General features: G+C 27.8%; 1 protein-coding gene across 1 annotated transcript; it reads left to right on the top strand.

Moving 5' to 3' along the window:
• Positions 1-4,348: 4,348 nt before the first annotated feature.
• On the top strand, positions 4,349-14,186 carry LOC135932014 (uncharacterized). Its single transcript, XM_065469350.1, has 4 exons — positions 4,349-4,420; positions 9,663-9,939; positions 13,067-13,575; positions 13,687-14,186. Exons 2-4 carry the CDS (start codon positions 9,722-9,724, stop codon positions 13,941-13,943), a joined length of 984 nt encoding a protein of 327 aa, XP_065325422.1. The 5' UTR covers positions 4,349-4,420; positions 9,663-9,721; the 3' UTR covers positions 13,944-14,186.
• Positions 14,187-23,250: the final 9,064 nt, after the last annotated feature.

Raw genomic sequence — 23,250 nt, forward strand, 5'->3', positions numbered from 1 at the left:
GAACAACAGAATCCCTATTGAGTTATTTAAAAAATATAAAGAAACTAGCCCGAAAATACGAATTTGAAGATAATATATATCTAAGAATTGGCGATCAATTAATAGCTGGAAAGATATCACAACTAGATAAAGAACTACATTTAAGATACCTAGATACTAGAGATGAAGACCAACCGTTAAGCTTAAACATGATTATAGAAATGGCTTTAGCGATGGAACGGGCCGACTTAGAAAGAAATAATACTACTAACATAGTTAAAAAATCAAAAGACGACTAAACATAATTACAATAATAAACGATTAAATTAAAATGATAATGATAATCGACACTATCAAAATGAAAATAAAATATACATAAAAAGTAAACCAGTGCAAGGTTATAATCTACCACACAAGTAATAATTATACAAAAAAGTGTGCTATTAATCGTTTTCATGCTATTTGGAATTGTCCAACATACAGAAAAAAATGCAACAAATGTAAGAAATCAAACCACACTGCAGTGTGTTTGTAAAGCTAGAGGAAAAGTTTACGGCACAAATTACAATAGTAACGACGACGATTCAAATTTCTCAATAAGAAAAGTCTACAAATATGGACAGAAAATTATGGTAATAATAAAAAAACACTAAATTAAAATGGAATATGAAACAGGTTCCGCAGTAATCATCATTAATGCAACAATATGGAATAAAATAGGGAGGTCAAAACCTAGAATGGTTTGAGGTTCAACTACATATGGAAACAATATAATAAAAATTATGGGTGAAGCTCATGTAAAAGTACAATTAGATGATAAAATTAAATGGCTTCCGTTATTAGTTACAAAAACAAATGATGCAGCACTATTTAAATTTCCATGGACTATAGAATTTGATCTATCGAAACCAATAATGGTAAAGTCAATATAATCAGCAATAAATATAATAATAATGATAATGGTAACGTGAATATTGAAAAACTAAATAAAGAATTTGCTACGGCTTTGATAATAAATTAGGATTAATAAAAATGTCGAACAAGTAAAACTACAATTTGAAGAAAATATAATAATATATCCATAAGAGGGCGTTAAATGCATAAATATGAAAATATCATTTCCCGAAGGATTATTAGTTAGTGCTTTTTTATATGTGGTAATACATGTGGAAACCTAAAAATTAAAATAAAATGATAGGTTTCTTTAACATTGAGTAGGTTTAGAATCGAAAAATAAAAGAAAACTTGTAATGCACATATTGCTAGGGTTATTGATCAAAATTTATTCATTTTTGTTTCCAATACTTATATTTACATGTATAACATTATCCTAAAATAAATCTTAAAATTTTTGATTTGACCGATTGCCGAACTCAAAACCGACCACTTACTAAATATAAGATTGATCAAATTTGTTATTGTTCATTATTGTTTTATATATTTATAAATACGTGTAAAACATTATCCCAAAAATAATTTAAAAATATCGTGATTTGGCCGATAACCAACTCGTAACCTGCCCAATAACTAAATAATGCATTGCCAGCGTTATCCATGGAAAAATATTTATTTTAGTTTAATACGCGATTTGATTGTTAAGCATTATCCTAAAAAATATTTTGATTTGACCTATACCTATTGATATATAACCAACCGATTAAGTCAAACTTAATATTTTTAAAATTTATTTTAGAATAATGTAATAATGACTAATTCATTATTCTTAGAAAAAAAACAAATATTTTTAAAAATGTGATATAGCCAATGGTGTGCTAGTGATATTAAAGATATCCATAAACCTTTTTATGAAAAAAACCTAATAGTCCCTCTAGAGGTCTGCATTGGTTTAAAAAAATTTAACCCTGCCGCCCAGCTAAATAGTTATCAAAAATATAGATACCCGCACACCCAGCCCATTAGTTTAAAATTTTTTACCCGCCCGCCCATTATTTATAAAAAAAACAATTAATCCTTAATTAATTTAATTATGGCCATTCTTTCAATTTAAAAATATTACAGCATTACACTTTAAAATTTTTATAATTTAGGAAATTATTTTAAGGATAAAATAAAATAATTAATTTAAATTATGGACAATTTATTTGATCAAATATAATATTTATGAAAAAATATAAATAAAAAATTGGTATTATATGTAATTATAATGAAAAAATAATAATGAATCGACATCTGGATTCAAACACGTTCTTATTTGTTCTAAAAACTTTCCAGCAATGCTAAATCCTCGTTCAGAAGAAGCACTAGTTGCAGTAATTGCCAATATTTTTCTTGCTAATCTTGATAGCTTTGGCAAATCTCTTTCTTGTAGTTACCGCCAAATAGGATATCCGTTTGAAGTATATCCTCTCCTCAAGTGTCTTTAAATAAAAGTGAATATTGATGCCGAAGGAAAAAGGATGTGCCATTTGTTATATATATTTATAGATAGAGTAATCATTGCAGCGAATCCAATCTAGTTTTTGTTATTTTCATCGAAAGTGATTTAAAATTGTTTCCACATTGAAGATTTGAGTTGTCTGATTTATTATATTTTAACTTGTAAAAATATTTTTTATTTTTCTAGATATATTTTCTTTTTTCATAATATTATTTTAAAATAAAAATTTAATTAAAAAATTTTTTTTATTAAAAATTATGTTATAAAAAATAATATTTATTTATTATATAATAAAATAAAAACGAAAATGGCAATTATAAAGATAAACAATTATTACTAAAATAAAATAATACAATTCAGATTGCTGACCCAAAAAAAGAAATTTTAAGAAAAAAGTTTTATTACATTCCAATAAAAGGAAATCTAATTTTTAATAGATAAAAAAGTTATTTTTTTAAGAAAAAAGTTTTATTGTTGTGTTTATTACATAATATAGTTAAGTAAGTGTTCTTCACTTAAAATAAATTGGTACAATAAAAAAAGGAATATTGTTATTGATCATTTAAATAATTATGATTTTTCTTTAGTTTGTTTTTGAACAAAAATTTTAAATTTCTTTAACCCGCCTTCCCATTGTTTAAATTTCTTAACACGCCCACCCACCCGCCCATAGTTTCAAAATTATTTTTAACCCGTCCGCCTGCCCATTCTTGAAAATTTTTTTTACCTGCCCATCTGACGGCCCACTTAGATGGTCTGGCGTAGACGAACGGGCCGAAACTCCGCCCAATGCAGACCTCTAGTCCCTACCCCTCCTAGCAAAATCCAAATACTTGCTACGACTTATCAGGATAAAGTTACTAAATAGTTTATGAAGAAACAAATCGGTTATTTTACATTAAGTTTGTAAGTTGCATGAAAAAATTTTCATTAAACGGAATTCTGCATTATTATTACCAAATAATAATCTTAACTTCCTCCGTACTTATTTGTTTAACTATAACTAAATAAAATAAAAAGTTTAATGATATTAATCTCAATCTTATTAGTACTAATTTCTTAAATCTAATAAAAATAAATTCTGTAAACAAACAAAAAATTCCATTTTTTAATTAAAATAATTTCCAGTTCTTTACAAAAACTATATAAAAAAATATAAAATCATAAGTCAAATATCAATTATCCATGTGAAAGAAAAAAAATCATAATTTTTTTTTTAACCAATCAACAATATGTTGATCAATTACAAAAAATAAAAACATTTTAATCTACTAATTATAATTTATATAAACATTAATAATATTGATCAAAAACTAGGACAATTACAAATAGTATTTGCAGCTTTTATGAGTGTCTGTTACTTAGCAATCTTCTTTTCATGCTCTAGATAACCTTTTCTGGCAATTTATTTCGGGTTAAACAGAAAACTTATTTCTAAATTTAAAAAAAGTAGATACAAGTTGATCATTATATTTGACACATGTTTTATTTGCTTAGATATCATTCTCGAAATTTAGAACTTGAAAAATCTTCCACAAAACAATTTTAAATAAATCAATCTATCTTGATTGCAAGGCATCAAGTAATATAGACATTTCTTGCTAATCTTAATAATTGTTTATTTATTAACAAAAAATCGGAAAAAATATTACTTTTAAAATCCGATATTATATTTATGTATATTTTTTAATTTAAATTTTGGGAGCCTAAAAGATTATATTTATATTTTTAGAATTGCATTCAATCCTAATTAACATTTTGTTGCATTGTAAAAATTTAACAAACGGTTTGCACGAACTGTGAGAAACGGGTCCAGTACATCACTTATGCCATCGAATTGGAATTTATGACTCAAAATTAAAATATTTATAACTCTTTTTTAAAAAACTTTTAATGCAAGATTGCTATAATTTACTTAAATTAAGAATTAGAAATAATTTTTATTATCTTAAAATTTTGCTGCTTTGTAAATTCGAATCGAAACATTTAAAATTTTAAAAATTATAATGTTTATGGAACATTTGAAACAAAAATTCGTTTAGAGTAAAACATTATTTAAATTTATTTTTAATAGCAAATAGAATATTAATATTTTTTTAAATAAATGCAGAAATCTTAATGTAAATACAATATATGAGGAAGTTTTTATGCCATTCTAATTTTTATTTATGTAAATATATTATAATAAACAGGATCATTAACTAATTTAACAATGAAATATTTCATCGAGATAGTAATCTATAGGCAATATTAATTTATTAAGGAATGTGAACAAACCTAAGAAAATTAATATATTTTTTTAAATTGAGAAGTTCATTCAAATAAAATGATTTACATGATACTGTTACAGGAGGGGGGTTATAAGACAAGATTGGCATAGAAATTGAAGGGAATATGGAGTTTAGTAGATGAGATTGTCAAGAGTATTAATGGGGTGGAAGGGGGCATTTTATTATATTTACTTTGTTGTTAATTTTGATTTATTTCCTTATTTTTTTTCTGTGGGTAGGTATATCATCATTAGCTAGGGGTAAGGGTAAAGTAAACTATTTTCTGGCAGAACCTTACCTTCCTTGATCAAATAATGTTGATCATTTATTTATTGGTAAAAATAATTTAGCAAATTTGATATATAATTTCTTAATATAATTGATTAAGAAATTTCACTTTTTTCAATATCTTGATATAAATATTAAGATAATTTTACATATTTTAATATACAATTTATTAATATAATTTATTGAAATTAATTTTATTTACAATTTAACATAATTAAATTAGGTTATTTCACTTATGACATATATTATATAAAATTAGTTAACTTAAATCTTAATTTATGCCTAGCAATTTAAAAAAAATCAGATAATATTTTACCATGCATTACATATCACTCTCACTGCAAAACTTTCTAATATTTTTAAAATTTTATAGAAGAGACAAAAAATTTATTAAAATATTAATGATAAATTCAAATTCAATGAGGTATAAACTATTTAATTTTAAAAAATTAACAGTTATAACCGGGTTGCCAGATTTTTTCAAACAAAAAATGGAAGAATTTAACTAAAACTCCATATTTTAGATTTTATATTATTAATTAAATCTTTAATTTTTGTTTTAAAATAAAGATTCTACCAAGCAAGAATTTAATATTTTTTTCGATTTCTCCAAGTTCAATAATTTTTTTTTAGAAGTTTACTTGAAACTACTACCTCTTAAAATAGCACATAATTATTATGAAGATTTTGGTATTTCCATCATTCAAGTCATCCTTTAATAAAGAAAATGGATTATTTTCCTTCAAATCCTCTAAAATATGTCTCTTAATAGCAGGGGCCATAATATTCAAAACTATTTTTGAAGATTTCCTGAATTTTATGGAGAATAGACAATAACTGTGCAATGCAATGCATAGAAAAATAATAAATCCATTTATTGTTTGATATGAATGAGACTTTGGATCAGTAAATCACTACATAAATTATTGTTTGATATTTTTTAAATTGGAGATATATATTTTTGTCTCATTAAATCTTTGCCATATCATGGACTCCATGTCTGATATTAAATCTTATATAGTATATTATGCTAATTGTATTTCAGCTATTTTGTTTATCTTCTTTAATCCATTAATAATGGAATTTTAGGTGTTTAGATATTGCATTTAAAGTTATTTGATCTTGTACATTTCTTTAAATCTGTAATTTATTTATAATTTAAATTGTTGAAATAAAATAGAAAAGATGAAAATGAAAATTTTTTAAAATAATATTCAAATACGTAGAATTGCTAGTTTTTGGTTAAACCAATTTTTATATTAAAAATTTGAGAAACCCTATATATTATTATTATATTTTATAAAAAATTGGGAGAAAGTTTAAATTAATAGATGACTGGTTTGGTATAAACAAGCATAAAAAAATTAGGAGGTTTGGCTACCCTGGTTATAATAACAATAAGCTTCTATTAAACAAAAATTATAAAATGATTGTGTCATCATATAAAATATTTTTGTATAGAATAAGGAAATAATGGAAATTTTAAGTAATGATAAGAAGATAAGGCATTTTTATTGGAGTTTATCTTTCGAGCTTTAAGACATGATTGTTAATAGACCAATGCAAAAAAATGTTTGAAAATTGGGTAAGTTAGACAGTCAGTGGGACCAGTAATATGCAAATTTAATATAATTGAATCGTGTCATCATACATCTTTTATATTTGTCTGTAAATTTTTATATCATTTTTGTAAATGTGTAAATGTCTTTGATGGATTTGTATTAGCAGAATACCACTCCTCAAAATTTTTATTAGGTTAGATCAATTTAATCATTTCGAAAATCATATAATGAACGCTAATATTAATTTACTGTTCATATTTTCAATTTCCCTTTTAAAACAATTTGCAAAATATAGTAATATTTTCCTGGGATAGTTAAAAAAAATAATTTAAACATAAAACACCAGGCCGGATAAACAAAAAAAGCAAACTTAAGTATTAATAAAAGACTGGTCCCTGGTCCGGGTGGACCTCAAGAAAAAGATCGGTGCGGTCTTTCTAAGACCGATAGGACCAGGCCAATAAAAATCTGTCATTATTTTATTTTTTTTCTCTATTAAGATTTGAACTAGATTCGGCAGGATTCTGCGGTAATAAAATTTGCAGTTGTGAGTGCTGCCTGATTAAGCAAGAATCGTTCATTCATTTGAGTTATAAAAATATCGAAAGGGGATAAAGAAATTTGTTTTATAGCTTTGTTGTGACTCGAGGTAGACAAATATTAAATTCATAGAGCTCTGCCTTTGACTCAACAATTACATATAATTTATGAAATTTGTCATCTATATATTTGCCCTAATTTCCTTAAGTTTCGATAAAATGCTTTTAGCTATTCTCGTAGTGTCCATTTTTTTGAGAATAGTTAACTTTAATTTTCAGTGAAAAAGTTTCAAATTATTTGGTGAGAAGTTTAGATAAAATTATTTCTCCAAGGAAAATTTGAAATCGATATTATTTCATAAATTAATTGGTAGCGTATTTTTTTAAGATGTGAATGTGATGAATAAATATAAATTGGAATTATATATATTTTTTTAAACACTCATGAACTGTGGGGAATATGGTGAAAAGAGGGGGGGGGTAATTTATATTTCGATAATTTTGAGTAATTAATCTGGCATGATGGATAGGAGCATTGTCCATTTATTATGAGTAGATTTAAGTGGCAATATGGATAAATTCGCCCAGATAACTCTTTAATAATATTATGGCTGTTAACGCTCCATTGACAATTGCTTATTTTATTGAGATCACTAATTCCTATGCACAAAACAGATATACTCCCCCCCCTTCCACTTTTTTGATGATGCGGCAAATTTTGCCGGCTATTTTTTTTTATTGTCGGAAATCCATTGTTGAATTATAGTAATTCATTAACTTTATATTTTAATTTCAGAATCGTCAAGTTAAGGGATCATCATATATTCGGTGCTTATATATGTATACTGATCTAATGGATAAATTGAAATCACGCTCCATTGTTTTTTATATAGCATATTAATATACAGGTTTACAAGCCATTTATTGGCTATGGCTATTTCCTCCTGACTCCAATTGTCATTTTTTTTAGTAATTGAGTATAAATATATCATAATTTAAGGGTGAGTTATTTTTGTTGATTGGTTGTGGAATTCAAAAAATCTATTTTATTATGCCGGTTAAAGCGGAAAGAGAAGAATTCTCGTGAATAATTAATATAGGTATAGTTTCGTTGATGAGATTTGATGTGTTTTATTGATTCATGGGCAAAAAATCAGTTATCGGTGGAGCACCTACAGTCATAAAATTGAAGACTTGCCGTCGTCTTATTTACCTTAAATAATAGAAATATTATTAACATCCCACCGTATTGCCCTCAACTCCACCTTGTTGAAAATTTTCTTTGACCTTTTGAAAAATCAATATCGATCCAATTATCCTGAGCCAAGTAATTGATACAATTACGCGCCGCTTAATTTGTTTTAATTATGATTTTTACAACCTTTCACTCACATACAATTTAATATATCGAAGAGGGAAATAGATCTGGTTCCTTTTGAATGACTAAATTAATCTATAATTACTCTAAACGATTATATAATAGATATTTTTTTTCGTTGTATTATAATGACTCAATGCAAAATAGAATAATAAATGTATCTTCATCTCTGATATAGGTATATACATTTTAAATAAAGATTTTACGGGGGGGGGGAATCATCTTCGAAAAATTATAATATAAAAAAATACAAAACTTGTTAGAAAATCAATCATAAAATCTAATAATTTGTACAGGTGTTAGAATACACTTTAGGTTTCGCTTAAAAAGAAAGTTATAACGATATGTATATTTTTTTTAAAAACTCATCAAAAATCTAACAATTTAAAAATAAAAACTTAAATGAAGAATTATTAAATTTTACTTGCAAGTAAAATAATTTGTAAATGGAGTTTGGTAGTGTTGTTAAACGGCTCGTTTTGAGCCGATTTTTAAAAACGGCTAACTCATTATTTCATCCAGAATAGTATGCGAGCTTGGAGATTTTCTCTGCAGAAGGAACAAAGGTTTGGACATCTATTAGCGAAATCTCGAGACTTAGGCAATATTTATCTGGCTAAAATATTGAGTTAGCCGTTTCGGCTCAAAACGAGCCGTTTAACATCACTAGTTTAGATGATAAATTTTTTTTAAAAAAAAATGTGCTTCTCCCTCCGAACATTCATTTCTAATAAGAAAATATTGATTATTTCCATCCAACCCAAACTATAAAAAACCTTTATTATTAATTTTTTTTTATCTGCATATAAACAATATTAGCTTCGGGTCGGATCTATGGACTTCATTGGGGGGGGGGCAATTTAAAAATACTAAATGATGCATTTAAGATGTAGAATAATGTGGTTAGGCCAGAGTTGGGTCGATTTATTTAAAACGGCCCGATTAAGATTTTGGCCAAAATACATATAATGTCAATTTGGAGATTTTGCACATAGGTGGCAGATAGGTTTGGACCTCCAAATCCCGAGGCTCACATAATATTATTTTGGCTAAAATCGGGCCGTTTAACAACATTAGTTTAGAATGATATTTGTTATTGTAAAAATGATATCATTTGTGAATCGGTGTTTCTGATACATACTGCTTATTTTTTTTCTCCTTAAATCAAAAGAAAATACCACAATTTATACCATATATTACCCATTTATTTATTTATATATATTTTTTTTTAAAAAAACGAATATTTAGCTTTTCCCTATATTCCCCCCCCCCTTCCTTGCCACTTTGAAATTAAAACATCAAAAACAATGCCGAAAACGGAATTCGAAATCACAGTCATTCAATTGCAACGCGAAGTCTCGTCCAAAAAAGCAGAAATTAGTCGAATCCTGTCCATCATTCGTTCGGACCTCGAGGCTCTAACGTCGAAAGTTTCTTTGAGGGAAGAAATTCGAAGGTTTTTTTTCGAAACCGGTGGTTACCCTATTCCGTATACGAACCCGGATTCTTCCACCATAATTAGTTGGTATGACCTTATCTTTGTATTTACATTTAGAAATTAAGAATATATTGGAAAATTTAAGTGTTCGTTTTAATTTCAAAGAAAAATCACGTTAATTTTGAATGCTTTTTTCCCCTACTGAAGCGATACTGATTCCAAAATGAATAATTTGAGGGTTTTTACGATTTTCAACCCAACCCCCTCAGATTTTTCTAAAATTGTTACAAGAGTTTGTATATAATTATAACTAAGAAAAAAATAAAATATTTTGAATTATCGTGAAAACAAGAAATAATTTTATAATTTCATTTCAAATTTTTTCGGCGATGGAGAATCTCAATCCTTAAAACTTTCTCGCCCCTTTGGGACATCTATCGTTGAATATATTCTTTCTTACCACGATTCCTTGCATATTTTCTGTAAATGTCCTTTTATGCCACCAATTATGACAAATTGCATTTAAATTTGGGTAATTTGGTTTTATGTGGTTTTCTAATCCACAACAATAACAAATAATTGTCATACTTCTCCCTTGTCACTGTTTTCGAAAATTTATTTATCTCATTTCCTGCAGATAATTTTGTATACGTTATCATTTCCGTTGTCTCCAATGATTTAACGATTTTAACAGCTTTTTCCCTTGTCAAGTATGGAGTGTTGATTAACTTTCATTCGTAATTCCCGACACTAATTTATCACGTAACATTGTATTATATCATCTCTTTAAAATCACACGAGTTTGCTTTTATCTTTAATTTATTTTATATATTCTGTAATAGTTTCTCCCTTTCCTTGTTCCGTTTTGGAAAAATAATATCTCCCCACCATAAAATTAGTTTTCTTCGAGTAATAATTTTTTAAAAGTTTAACTATATCATCGTATGATGTTTAGCTAATATCTTCGGTAAACACAAAATAGATAATTTTGAACAAACTTCTATTCCAATATTTGTTAATATAAACAAGTTTTTGTCCTCTCTATAGTAGCGATTGTAAAAATGAATCCCATCTTTGAAAAATACACTTCTATCTCGCACTCCTTTATATTGAATTTTTCTATACGAAACTGCGCCATTGAACTTCGTGAAAGCAAGGAATAATTTTATTATATCTTTGTAATTAATTTCGTCCGTTATATATCTTTTACAAATCAATATAAATACATCAATTAATCATAATACACAATTATAACAAATATATTTGAATAAAAATTAATCTATTACAAATTGCTTTAATTTTCAAGGTTTAATTGATTCTATTACACTTTTATCCCCCAACTCCAAGCGGCCACTGAAATATGTGCCTCTAAATGTCGAAAAATGGAGTATTTTGGGAAAAATGCACTCCATTTAATTTTAAATATCTTTAGATATAATTGAGCGATGTGCCATTTAAATTTCTTTAAATACCCTAATGGTAGGCCTTTAAAGTTATATAATGTTAAATATTGTTTTAAAAGAATTTATAGATCAAGAACCGGAAATGATCGTAAAATCAAATCAGTATTTTATTTTATGCATGGATATAGGATTAATTAATAATTCAAATCGTCAATTTGGCCTAGTTCAAGTTTGCAAATATTCTTAATATTTGATTTTAATCAATAATGTTAATAAAAGTCAAAATCTATCAAATATTTTATGTAATATTTGAGAGAATAGTTATTTAAGATCTGAAAAAGTTTGTTGTATTTTTTTTGAAGGAAGGGGGGGGGGCTTTGGTTAATTTATTTTATTTTGTTTAATTGAATTTCTCTCCTCATAAAAATTAATAAAAGAATACAAATCTATTTTTCCACAATATGAAAATAATTTTAACCTTAATGGCATAGAAGAATGGAACTTTTGAATTCTGAGCATGGGTGACCTTTTGATCAGGATATTTTTTACAGATTTGTCATCTTTTATATATTGCAATTAATTTTAGTGAATAGGTAAAATTTTATAAATGTTTTTTTTACTTCGACCTTCACTGTCTTTATAATTAAGTTCAGATAATGAAAATTTTATCGTTAGCGATTTATTTTGGCTCGTCATCCAAGGAATTAAATTTCTTAGGCCTTCACAACGTATATATTTATTTAAATTGAAAGAATGACTATTTTAAAACAAAAATTACTAAATTTTAGAAATGAAGTAAATATATTATATAAATCAGAGACCTGCAGAGGTACCATTTGCAGGGCCTGGTTTTCAAAAATTTTTTCGGCCCATCCTGGGTTTTATATTTTCAGACCCGGCCCGGTTTTTTTATAAAAAAAAATTTTCATGCCCAGTCTGGATCTTTTTAAAATATATTATATTTATTTTTAATTTTTATATCCAATAATGACGGTTTCAAATATTTGGTTTTAAAATATATTACCGGGGCCTGCAGGTCTCTGACATAAATTAAATAGCCTCTCTTCCCTCATTATTTAATCTTTTTTTTAAATACATAAAATAAGAAAATATTTAAAAGAGTTTAGCTTTGAATATATTATAATTAATTATTTATTACGAATTTTTGCAATTAATTAATGATTAAAATGCCATACTAAACCTTGTATCGGCTCAACTTGAAATTTTGCACATTTATAGTTATATATTTTAAAAAGCTGCTGATTTGATTTTATAATCATTTCCGGGTTTTTTATATTTAAATTTTTGTAAACAATATTCACCATTATATAACTTTGAAGGCCTACCATTATGCTACATAAAGAAATTTAAATGACACTTCAAGCTCAATTATATCCAAATATATTCTAAAATTAAAGGGAAAGCATTTTACCCAAGGTGTTTTTTTCTTACCCCGTTAATTTTGTGCCTTTTCTTTATATCTTTAGTCTTACTTAATTTAACCATCTAAATTATAACAGCTAGATGTCTATATCCTTCAACCATTCACATCTAAAATAAATGATAACTTTTAGTTAAACTGTCTGACATGTGAATAACTAATTTTGAAGCCTTGTCAAGTATGTTTTGTATATATCATATTAATATCTCCCTAACAAGGGAAACATATAGCTCAATAATAATTTTGTCAAAATTAAATAGCATGGTTTTTGTTTAAAATTGATCCAAGTGTAGGTGTAACCCTATAATGTGATAAAGCGACAAAAATTGTGTTTTATACGTAATAATCAAATTAAAACGCGATTTATTAGCACTACGAGTGGCAAGCGCAAGCTGGAAAATAACGATGACGATAGTGACCAGATCCCTAAAAATGAGACAGCTAAAGCTAGTGTAGTAGAAAATATCCCGAGCGATCATGGTGACCTGATCTCTAGAGATGAAAGAGATAACTCTAGTGAAGAAGTAATCGCGAGCCATATTAAGCTACCCCCTACCCCTCCGGAATCTCACGAAAGCGAGCTTGGAGAAAAGGATCGAGATCAACTCCAAGAAGATACTGGCGCCACAGATATTAAGAATAGTTTGAAGGACGACGGGGTTGAAGGAGGAATTCAGGTTGACCAGTTGGATAAGCAGTCCATATATTCCCTCACGGGAGTAAGATTACTTTCTCTGGAACGTTGGGCTAGGCAAATTCTGTTCTCGGTTCACGTTTTTGACAATTTATCCAATTTGGCCGGCATTTACCTCTCGTCAATTAAGGGCAAAGAAGTAAGCGATGTCGTCTACCAAATAAATCCTCCTGCCATTTCTAGCGGTAAATTCTTGAAATGATATGACGGTAGTTGGGTTAATGGCTTTTGTTTAGGTTCATATGGGTAAATCATAATAACCTCTTCATTTTTCTTATTATCAATTAATAAATTAGGTGTAGTGGAGAAATCTTGTATAAATGTGGAATGCGTGCAAATGCTCGAAACCATTCAGAAGGACATCGAGGAATGCAAAATACTCAGAAAATCGCTGATAAAGGAGTTCAAAGACGAATTTAACGCCATTTTAAATTTGCGACGCGATGCCATCCTGACCCCCGAAACGCGAAATTGGAACCGGTTTGAGATACCGAGTGGCGGGGAGGCATTCAACAGTTTAAGCGTTCATAACAAACGCATACGTATAGTGTAAAAAAAGAGATTTTTTAAAATATATTAATTTTCTTATTTTATTAAAACAAAATTACTTTTTTTTATGTAAAAAAAAATGTTTTTATTATATTTAACCCTAAATTAAATTGATTGAATTAGAAACAAATTCATATTTATAAAAACGGGTTAATCTTCACATACAATTTTTGAGATATATTTTAGCTTCATTTAATTCCACCAGTGATATTTATAAAATATTATATTTATAATAACCCCATCCCTTTCCCAGTGATAAAAGAAATTTTTATATTGTCGCGCCATTTAGTACATTGTTTAAGAATTAATTCTATGTATATCATTATAATACCACAAGAAATAACAATAGTTTCGGCGAATATAGTTTGTTTGATTGACTAATAAATTGCTCAAAGATTTATTTGTTTGTTTTAAACCTCTTGCATCTATTTAGTAGTTGCTACTAAATTAAGGGTAGTGACCTTGTCTATCCACAAATTTTAATACCAATCCTATAACTATACCTATCAAATATTTATTTATATTTATCATCAATTACTTTTTATTCCCCAAAAGCTAATCATCTCAAATAAAATATGGGCAATGTTTATGGCTAAATGTAGTATTGTAATAAACGGCTCGATTTACATGATTTTTATAAACGGTAAAATAGAGATTTTAGTCAATATATTATTATTTCCTTCGAAATTTCACCAATAAGATGATCAAACCTCTTTGCCATCTGGGCAAAATCTCCAAGCTTGGTCAATTTACTTGACTAAAATCTTGAGTACGGCTAAATCAAGCTTTTTGGCAACACTAGCTGAATATAGCTCGTTAATATAATTATTTTTCTTGTTACAGACAATATGACAAAAAAAAATCTAATTTTTAGTTAACTCTATCTTTTGAAATAATTCTATCTATTTTAAAATATTTCAAATAAATTGAATATTGGTTTGCCTTTATTCATTTATTTTTATTATGAAATTATGAATTTGATAAAAAAAATAGAGATGAAAATATCGGATCTTATATCTAACATCGGCACATCCCTGATTAAGAGTAATTCAATAAGACATATATTCCCGAATATCTAACTTGATTATTTGAATAAATTATTCGTATAGAATTTAATTATTCTATTTACTCCTAATACCGAATTTTATACCATAGAAAGGACCATGATTTTTTTTTAAAAAAAATAAAACGTTAAAGAGGCCTTCATTTTGTTTACACCAAAATAAATCTACATACTTTGAAATAAAATATATAATTTCATAAGAAAACAGCGGTTAACTTGTCAACAATTAAATCATGAATGTTTGCATCATTAGTGGTGGTGCTAGATAGATGATACCCGTATTTTATTTTTTTAATAAAGGAATATATTCTATTAAAAAAGAGATATGTTTAAAGAGAGCTAGCATGCTAGTGAGAATATTATTGTTGCCTATTTTTTTACTTCCTTGTGGGAGTGAAAGAATTATATTAACCTAGATTCGACTTCTCAACGATAAAATAATCGCCATTTTGATAAATATAATTTTTTTTAATATCTTTGTTGGGAACTTCAAAATCATTTAATTCCATAGTTTTACAGACTATAGACAATGAATGGTGTTGAAATTCTTCCAGCACACGTTCCTGTTAGAAGTTGAAAATTTAATATATGAACATGAATTGAAGATGCCAATTTATTAAATATAATCAAAATCTAAAATAAAACATAAATAAAGTAAAAATATAAAATCATACTAAAAAATATAAAATCAAAGTCAAACTAATATTTATATAAAAAAGGTTTCCCTTTCTTTTTCTTCTTAATATTACATTTTTTATCTCTATATTTATACTACTAAAATTTACATACCATCGATATTATTTTATTTGTCCCTTAATTTTCTTAAATTTAACCTTTCGATTAACTTAACATTTTAAACATTTTATCTTTACACAATTTATATTCAAATTTCTTTAAATTTATAATTAATTTCAATACACGTGTTCGACAGTTCCTACATATTTTATTTTGTTCAATTTTTAATACTTTCCCATCTATCTGTCCTATGGATAGATAAAAACACGTGATCACCTAAGATAAAGTTATTTTGTCCAATTATTTGAGAATAAATTATGTTTCGTCGCCCACGACGATCATTTAAATGTGAAATAAAGGAAGAGGCCCTTTTTAAAATATTAGAAATACTATTCCCAATATTATTGGTAACAACTATTTTTCCGTGTAATTTTATGGCCAACATTTTTTAAACGAGGACTATTTGTAATATTATGAACAATTTGAAAGTGCGAATCTTTGTTTGAAACCTTTGCGATTTTAGTAGCAATGATAATTTTTCTCATTGGAAAACAATTACTTATCTGTGAACGTATAAATAAATATTTTACCCTTCTTTCCCTAATCGTTAAATATATAATCTACTCCTTAATATTAAGGAAAATCGCTATCGATATTTAATTATATTAAAATTTAGCTTTTAATGATTTTTTATATAAAAATAGATCGCCCTCGACTCAGCCTAATTTTTAGAAAACCTTACTTTTAAAATGGAATATTTTTCCAGCCTGACCCAGTATAAATTTGTTAGGTTTTATTATTCTATGGCATACTTTGGATTTTTGTGAAAAGTTTAAAAGGAATTTTTTCGTATATAAAAAGTATTAATATTTTAAATTCACTTCACAGACCTATGCAGGAAGTTAATATTTTTCCAGCCTGACCTAGTATAAATTTATTAATTTTTATTATTTTATAACATACTTTGGATTTTTGTGAATAGTTTAAAAGGAATTTATTGGTAAATAAAAAGTATTAAGCCCTATACAGGACTATTATAATGTATTAGAATACAATATTTTAATATCTAATAATTATATGACAAATATCATTTATATATATCTTACCTCTTTCCTTATGTCCTTCAACTTGAGACAAAAGAGCAAGAAAATGCACAATAATTGTTAAATCTAATGTCATTTTTTTTATAAAATACAGTGTATAATTTTTTCCGTTGCAATCTGACTCTTTAACATTTCATGTAGAATAAATCCTTGTCGGTAAGGAGCAGAGAATTGCCAGGAATATGATCAATAATGGTTAAGTCTAATTTATTAACAAATAATTGAGTAATTTTTACCATTGCTATCGATTGAGTCCTCCGCATCAAACGTATGGGGATATTTCTCTTTCATAGAATCAAAAATTTAGACAAATAATTAGTTAAAACACAAGTTGCAATAAATATTTTATTTTCATTCGGATTTTTTAAAAATTTATATTCATGTGAAAATATTTATGATTTTATATAAATTTACAAAAACAAAAATGTCTTTTAACTTTTGTAGAACCCTTAAAAAAATATATATTCCAAACTAAAATCTTTATTAAGTTTTTTCTCCTTTACATATAAAAATTTACATTATGCGAGAAAATAAAAATCAATATATTTAGACATGTGCGCCGCCGGTCAAATGCGCGGCCGCCGATGATTTTGACCACGCCGACGCCGCGCGCCAAAAAATTGTCTGCGCTCAACACGCCGCCGCCGATGTAAAAATTCGGCGGCGTGGCGGCGTGATACATATTTTTTATTATTTATTTTATATATTATTTATGAATATAAGAAAAATATTAAATATTTTTTGAATTATTAAAAAATGCGATTTTATTTTTTAAAATTAATAAATATTATTTGCTATAAATTTGATTTGTGACAATCCTTATTCGCTCACTTTGGGCAGGTTTGTGACCAACGTGCTAGATAAAATAAGATTAGGACATTAAATTTGAAAAGGTAAATCTATATTTTATTCTTTTATTTTGATTCAAATAATTTACAACTCGTTATATAAAATTTATTTTTTATCATAATAGAAATTTTATTTAATGATTTTTATTTTGTTGCTATTACAACATATATAAAAATACCAGGACTAAAACAATTATAATGGATGCAGCATTGCAATACCCTGTAACAATATATAGTATATCCTTGCAAGCAAAACCTTCTTTTGCATGGAAAAATTTTGGATCCATAATATTAAAAACTGATACAAATAATAAGAGAACCAGTGTTGCTACAGATAAAGTCTTTTGTAATATATGCTTGCAAATAGCACTTGATAAAGATGGTGAGGATGAAAATAATTCTTCATTTTCAGAGTAAATTTTTTGATTATTTTATAAATATTAGTAAATTTTTTAATTAGTTATCCAATCAAATCTTTTTCAAAAAATATCAGCACATCAAATATAATAAAACATTTACTTGACAAACATGATTTATCATGTAAAGAAGAAATATCTAAACAAAATTTAAAGTTATTTTTCAAACCCATTGTAAAAGATACAACTGACCCTATAAAAGATAAAAAATGGATTCTGGTAAGGAATTATGTTCTCATGTGTTGCAAGGATTTAATGCCATTCTCTTCTATAAATAATACTGGAATGCAAGATTTTCTAAAGGTTATTTGTAAAATCATTATAATTTTTTATAGGGCAATCTTAATTTTTATTTGTTAAGATATTTAATTATTTTATAACATCCCACATTTAGAATTTTTTATGGCAAAATATTTTATTATTAACTTTTTATTATGTAGAAATATGGCATTATTTCAGATGCCAAAGAATTACCTGACAGAACTACACTTAGCCGGAGTGGATTAGATGATGTTTATTTATCAATGAAAGCATACATATGCCAACAAATTAATGTAGGCCGGAGTGGATTAGATGATGTTTATTTATCAATGAAAGCATACATATGCCAACAAATTAATGTAGGTCCTAAATTTTGTGCTATAACTTTTGATATGTGGACAGACAAATATAGACGGCGAAATTATATCACCTTTACTTTTCATGAATTAGATAATAATTTTAATATTGTATTATACATTGGCGTCACATCATGTCACCCAAAAACATACCGCTGAAACTATTCTTTCCGAAATAGAAAAAGTTGAAAATGAATTTGATTTAGGGTCCAAGAAAATTCAAATGGTTACGGATGCAGGACCCAATGTAAAGAAAAGTGTTCGTCTAGGAGAATATGACCATCATTTATGTTTGGGGCATGGATTACATAATCTAGTGACAGTCGATGGAATAAAAAAAGTTAATAAAATTGAAAATCTCATTAAAAAAATTAGAGAAGTTATAGTTGCCTTAAGATTCAAAACAGCGGATTTTGAAAATATAAACATAGAAAATAGAAAATGTTTTGAATCGATATCATATACATCGGATATTTTAGATTTGGATGATAATGATCCTTTTTATGAAGATCGTTTGGGGTATGATGATGATAGTGAAAATCAAAAATCATATGAGAAAAAACATAAAACCTTAAAATTAAATATGCCTACACGTTGGCATAGTATTTTAATAATGCTGGAAAGTGTGACTGGCAATAAAAAAAATTCTATAAATATTCTATTAAATAGAATGGAGAAACCGGATCTCAAATTATTTAACTCCGATTGGGACTTGGTGTATGAACTTTTAAATTTTCTTAAAACCTTCAAACAAACTGTTGAATTTTTATCTGTCCAAAAAGGAGATACTATAAATTTAGCCTTATTATTTCGTAGTGAAATTAAAAATCATTTAATTGTAAAAGAAAATGATAGTCCACCCATAGCATCCCTTAAACAAAATATGCTTACTAAATTTAATCATAGATTTCCAATAACCGATCTTCAGGTAGTTTTTTAAATTCATAAATTATTTTTTATACATTATTCTTTCTTTTATTTTTTTTACTTAGGTGTTAGGAGCACTTTTGGATCCTCGTTTTCAATCAATAAACATAGTAAATGAATATTTAAAGGAAAAAAATATTACTCCGGTTGAATTTTTATGTCAACACACTACCTCTCTACGGTCTTACACGGACGAATTAAACGAATGTAAAACGATGGAAATTGCTTCAAAACTCGATTATCTTAAGTCATTGGCTACGAAGCATTCATCTATTCAAAACAATAACCTGGAACAACAACACTATTTAACTAGTTTAGAAAAAGAGTGTTATTCATTATTTTCGCCTTATAATTTGGAGATAAAAGATGTCTTAGATTTTTGGAAGATAAGAGCATTGGATCTTCCTAAACTTTCAATATTAGCTAGAAAGGTCCTGTGCGTTCCAGCTACAAGCACACCCAGCGAGCGTGTATTTTCTATAGCTGGGCTCACTCTGAACTCTAAAAGATCATTATTATGTCCTTTAAATCTTAATAAAATAATATTTATTCATGATAATTATAACTTAATAAAATCATTAAATTATAGTTATAAACATAATAAAGTATAAATTTTATTTTAAAAGTGTTTCCAATGAATTTATAAATTTACTTAAAAAAATTTAAGTTAGAAAAATATTTATTTTTGTGGCGGCGTCTAAATCGATTCGCCGCCGCCAGCCGATCATTTTAAAAAAAGAAACGCCGCCGTCGAAAATGCTGTCGGTGCACATGTCTAAATATATTCAAAATAAATGATCTAGTTTTCCTCTTTTTCATATAAAAATAAATTACATCCCTGACATTTTCTCTTTTTCATATAAAAATACAATATATACTTAACAGCATTGCAATAATAATCAATTAACATAGAAATAATAAACATGCACCTTTTATTAGAACAAAAATCCTGTACAAAATTATATATTTTTTCATCACTATGCAAAAAAAAATCAATCAGCATATAAGCCTTCAATAAATGATTCACATATTTTTTAAACACTATTTTTATGTTTGTATTTCTTCTTTATCGCTTCATACACTCGCTAAGATCTTCAGTGATAGCCATCTCAGTATTGTTTTAATTGAATTAGAGAGTCGATTTTAACGTTGCTATCCTCCTTTCTTTTAGAGGATTTTCTAGTAGCCGTCATCATAACATTATGTCATTCCTCTTTTGCTTTGGACATACGGTGTTCGTGGGCAGTAGTTGCTTCTTGATCACACGATTATTTACACCATTGAAATCCACGTCTTTATTAACCTGGAACTTTCCTTGAATATTTTCCTTTTTTACGATTTCCTCTTTCAACCATTTCTATGCAACTCTTTTCTGTAATTTATCCCTGTGCCTGACACCTTCACTGTTATCATCAAATTTTACCCCCCAAATTTTCTATTACTATATCTTTCTCTCACTTTTTTGAACTTCCATATAATCTAATCCATACTAATTATCCAACCGTATATTCTAATTCCCTTCTATCGATATCCTCTATAATTACAGCCGTTTTATTAGGTATATCCAAAAACATCCTAACTTTTCGGCCTATCAATTTTTCTGCCGGGGACAAACCATCTTTTCCTCGCATTATTATACTAATGCTTCACCCATATTTCTCCTTTTCCACTTTTTATCTTCTTACCATCCTTTAACTATCGGTACCATCGGTTCTGTTTGTCCATTGGCTGGGATGATAAGGTGGCGCTAACACATGATATACACCAGTTTTCTGAACCTCTTGAATTCTTCACCAATAAAAGGGTCCACCATCCGATACCACAGTTTTCGGAATACCAAACTTCGACCATTCTTTCTTAAAATGTTCAATCACAATATTCGCCGTTAACCCATGAATTTCTTCAAATTCTATCCATTTAGAGAACGCATCTACACTTAATCTATACTTTTTTCCTTCATATTCGAAAAAATCAACATGAACTCTCTCTCCTGGTTCTACGACTTTTGGCCATATACCATTTTATCCTTACGGGGCATGTCAAACCATGCATTGCAAATCTCACATTTCTTTTGCAATTTGTCAATATCCTCGTTCATTCTCGGCCACCATACGTATTCTTTTCCCCATTGTTTTATACGAGTACATTCTTGATGACCCGCATGTATAATATTGAAAATTTTTTCCCTCAATTGTCAGGGTATAACGGCTCGGTGTCCCCTCATGACACAATCGTCTATTACTGTTAATTCTTTTTCAATATTTTTGTAAACTTTATCATCATCTTTCCATGATCTTTTTCTCATTGGATAATTTAACTACCGCTAAACTTTTGTATATCTTCCCGTGTCGTTGGGCTACCCTTTATACCTCGCATTACCGTACGTACCAGACATTCTCCCCGATTATCACTTTTCAAAACAACAGATTCATCCATGCTTTCGCCCCCTCCTTATCACGACAAAATAACAGGTAATTAATTTTCTTTTCCCCTTCGATATTTTAAATCCAAATCAAAACTTCCCACTAACAACAACCATCGCTGAAGTCAAGGCGATAACATCAATTCTTTGTTATCTTTTTTAAATAAATGTATCAATGGCTTATGATCTGTAAAAACAACAAACTTCCTACCTATAAAGTATTCGCGACATTTTGTTAATCCAAAAATCACAGCCAAAGCTTCCTGTACTATCACTGAATATCGCTTTTCTACCTTTCGAAACACCCTCGAGAAAAATAAAACAGGTCTTTCTATTCCATCTATTAGATGCAACATCGCCCAACCTACTCTATTAAATGCGTCTACAGCCAAAATTACTTCCAAATCACTATTAAAACGCACCAAATGGGCTCTCTCCCAATTCTCTCTTTTAACGTCTGAACGCAATCTCTTGTTCCTCTTCCCATTCAAAATATACCCCTTTCCTTAATAATTCATATGGAGTAGCTACTTCCGCAAAATTCGATATAAACCGATGGTAATAATTTGCCATAAACGACTGAACCTCTATTTTACTTGTCGGCCTATTCAAATTCGCAATACTCAACAAATTCTTATCCAACACCTCGATTCCATTAATTTGATGACCAAAATATGTCACTTCCTTTACTCCCAACACACTCTTTTAACGACTCGCCTTTAATACTTTATTTCGAATTCTAATAAATATTTCTTCTAGCCTATCATCATGTTGTTTCATCGTTATTCCCACAACCAAAACATCCATATAATAAAAAACACCCTCTAAACCTTAACAGCAGCCATTGTACGCTGAAAAATAGGGGCTGATACACTTAACCCAAACGGTAACCTACAAAAAGTAAACAATCCCTTGAAAGTCGTAATCGTCAACAACTTCTTAGTCGTTTTTGCCATCGATAATTGCAAATATGCACACGAAAAATCAATCTTGGAAAAATATTTTCCCCCTTTCAAACTGGCCAAATTTCTTCTATTGGCGGTAACGGGCATTTCATCTATACAACCCAAGTATTCAATGTCACCCTAAAATCTGTGCATAACCTCAACTTTCCATTGGCTTTTCTCATAGGACCAATGGAGTTGTCAATTCACTGTAACCAATAGGACAAATAATTCCA

This window comes from Gordionus sp. m RMFG-2023, chromosome 1, assembly GCF_954871325.1.
Source record: "Gordionus sp. m RMFG-2023 chromosome 1, tfGorSpeb1-WG-v2, whole genome shotgun sequence".
NCBI lineage: Eukaryota > Metazoa > Nematomorpha > Gordioida > Chordodea > Parachordodidae > Gordionus > Gordionus sp. m RMFG-2023.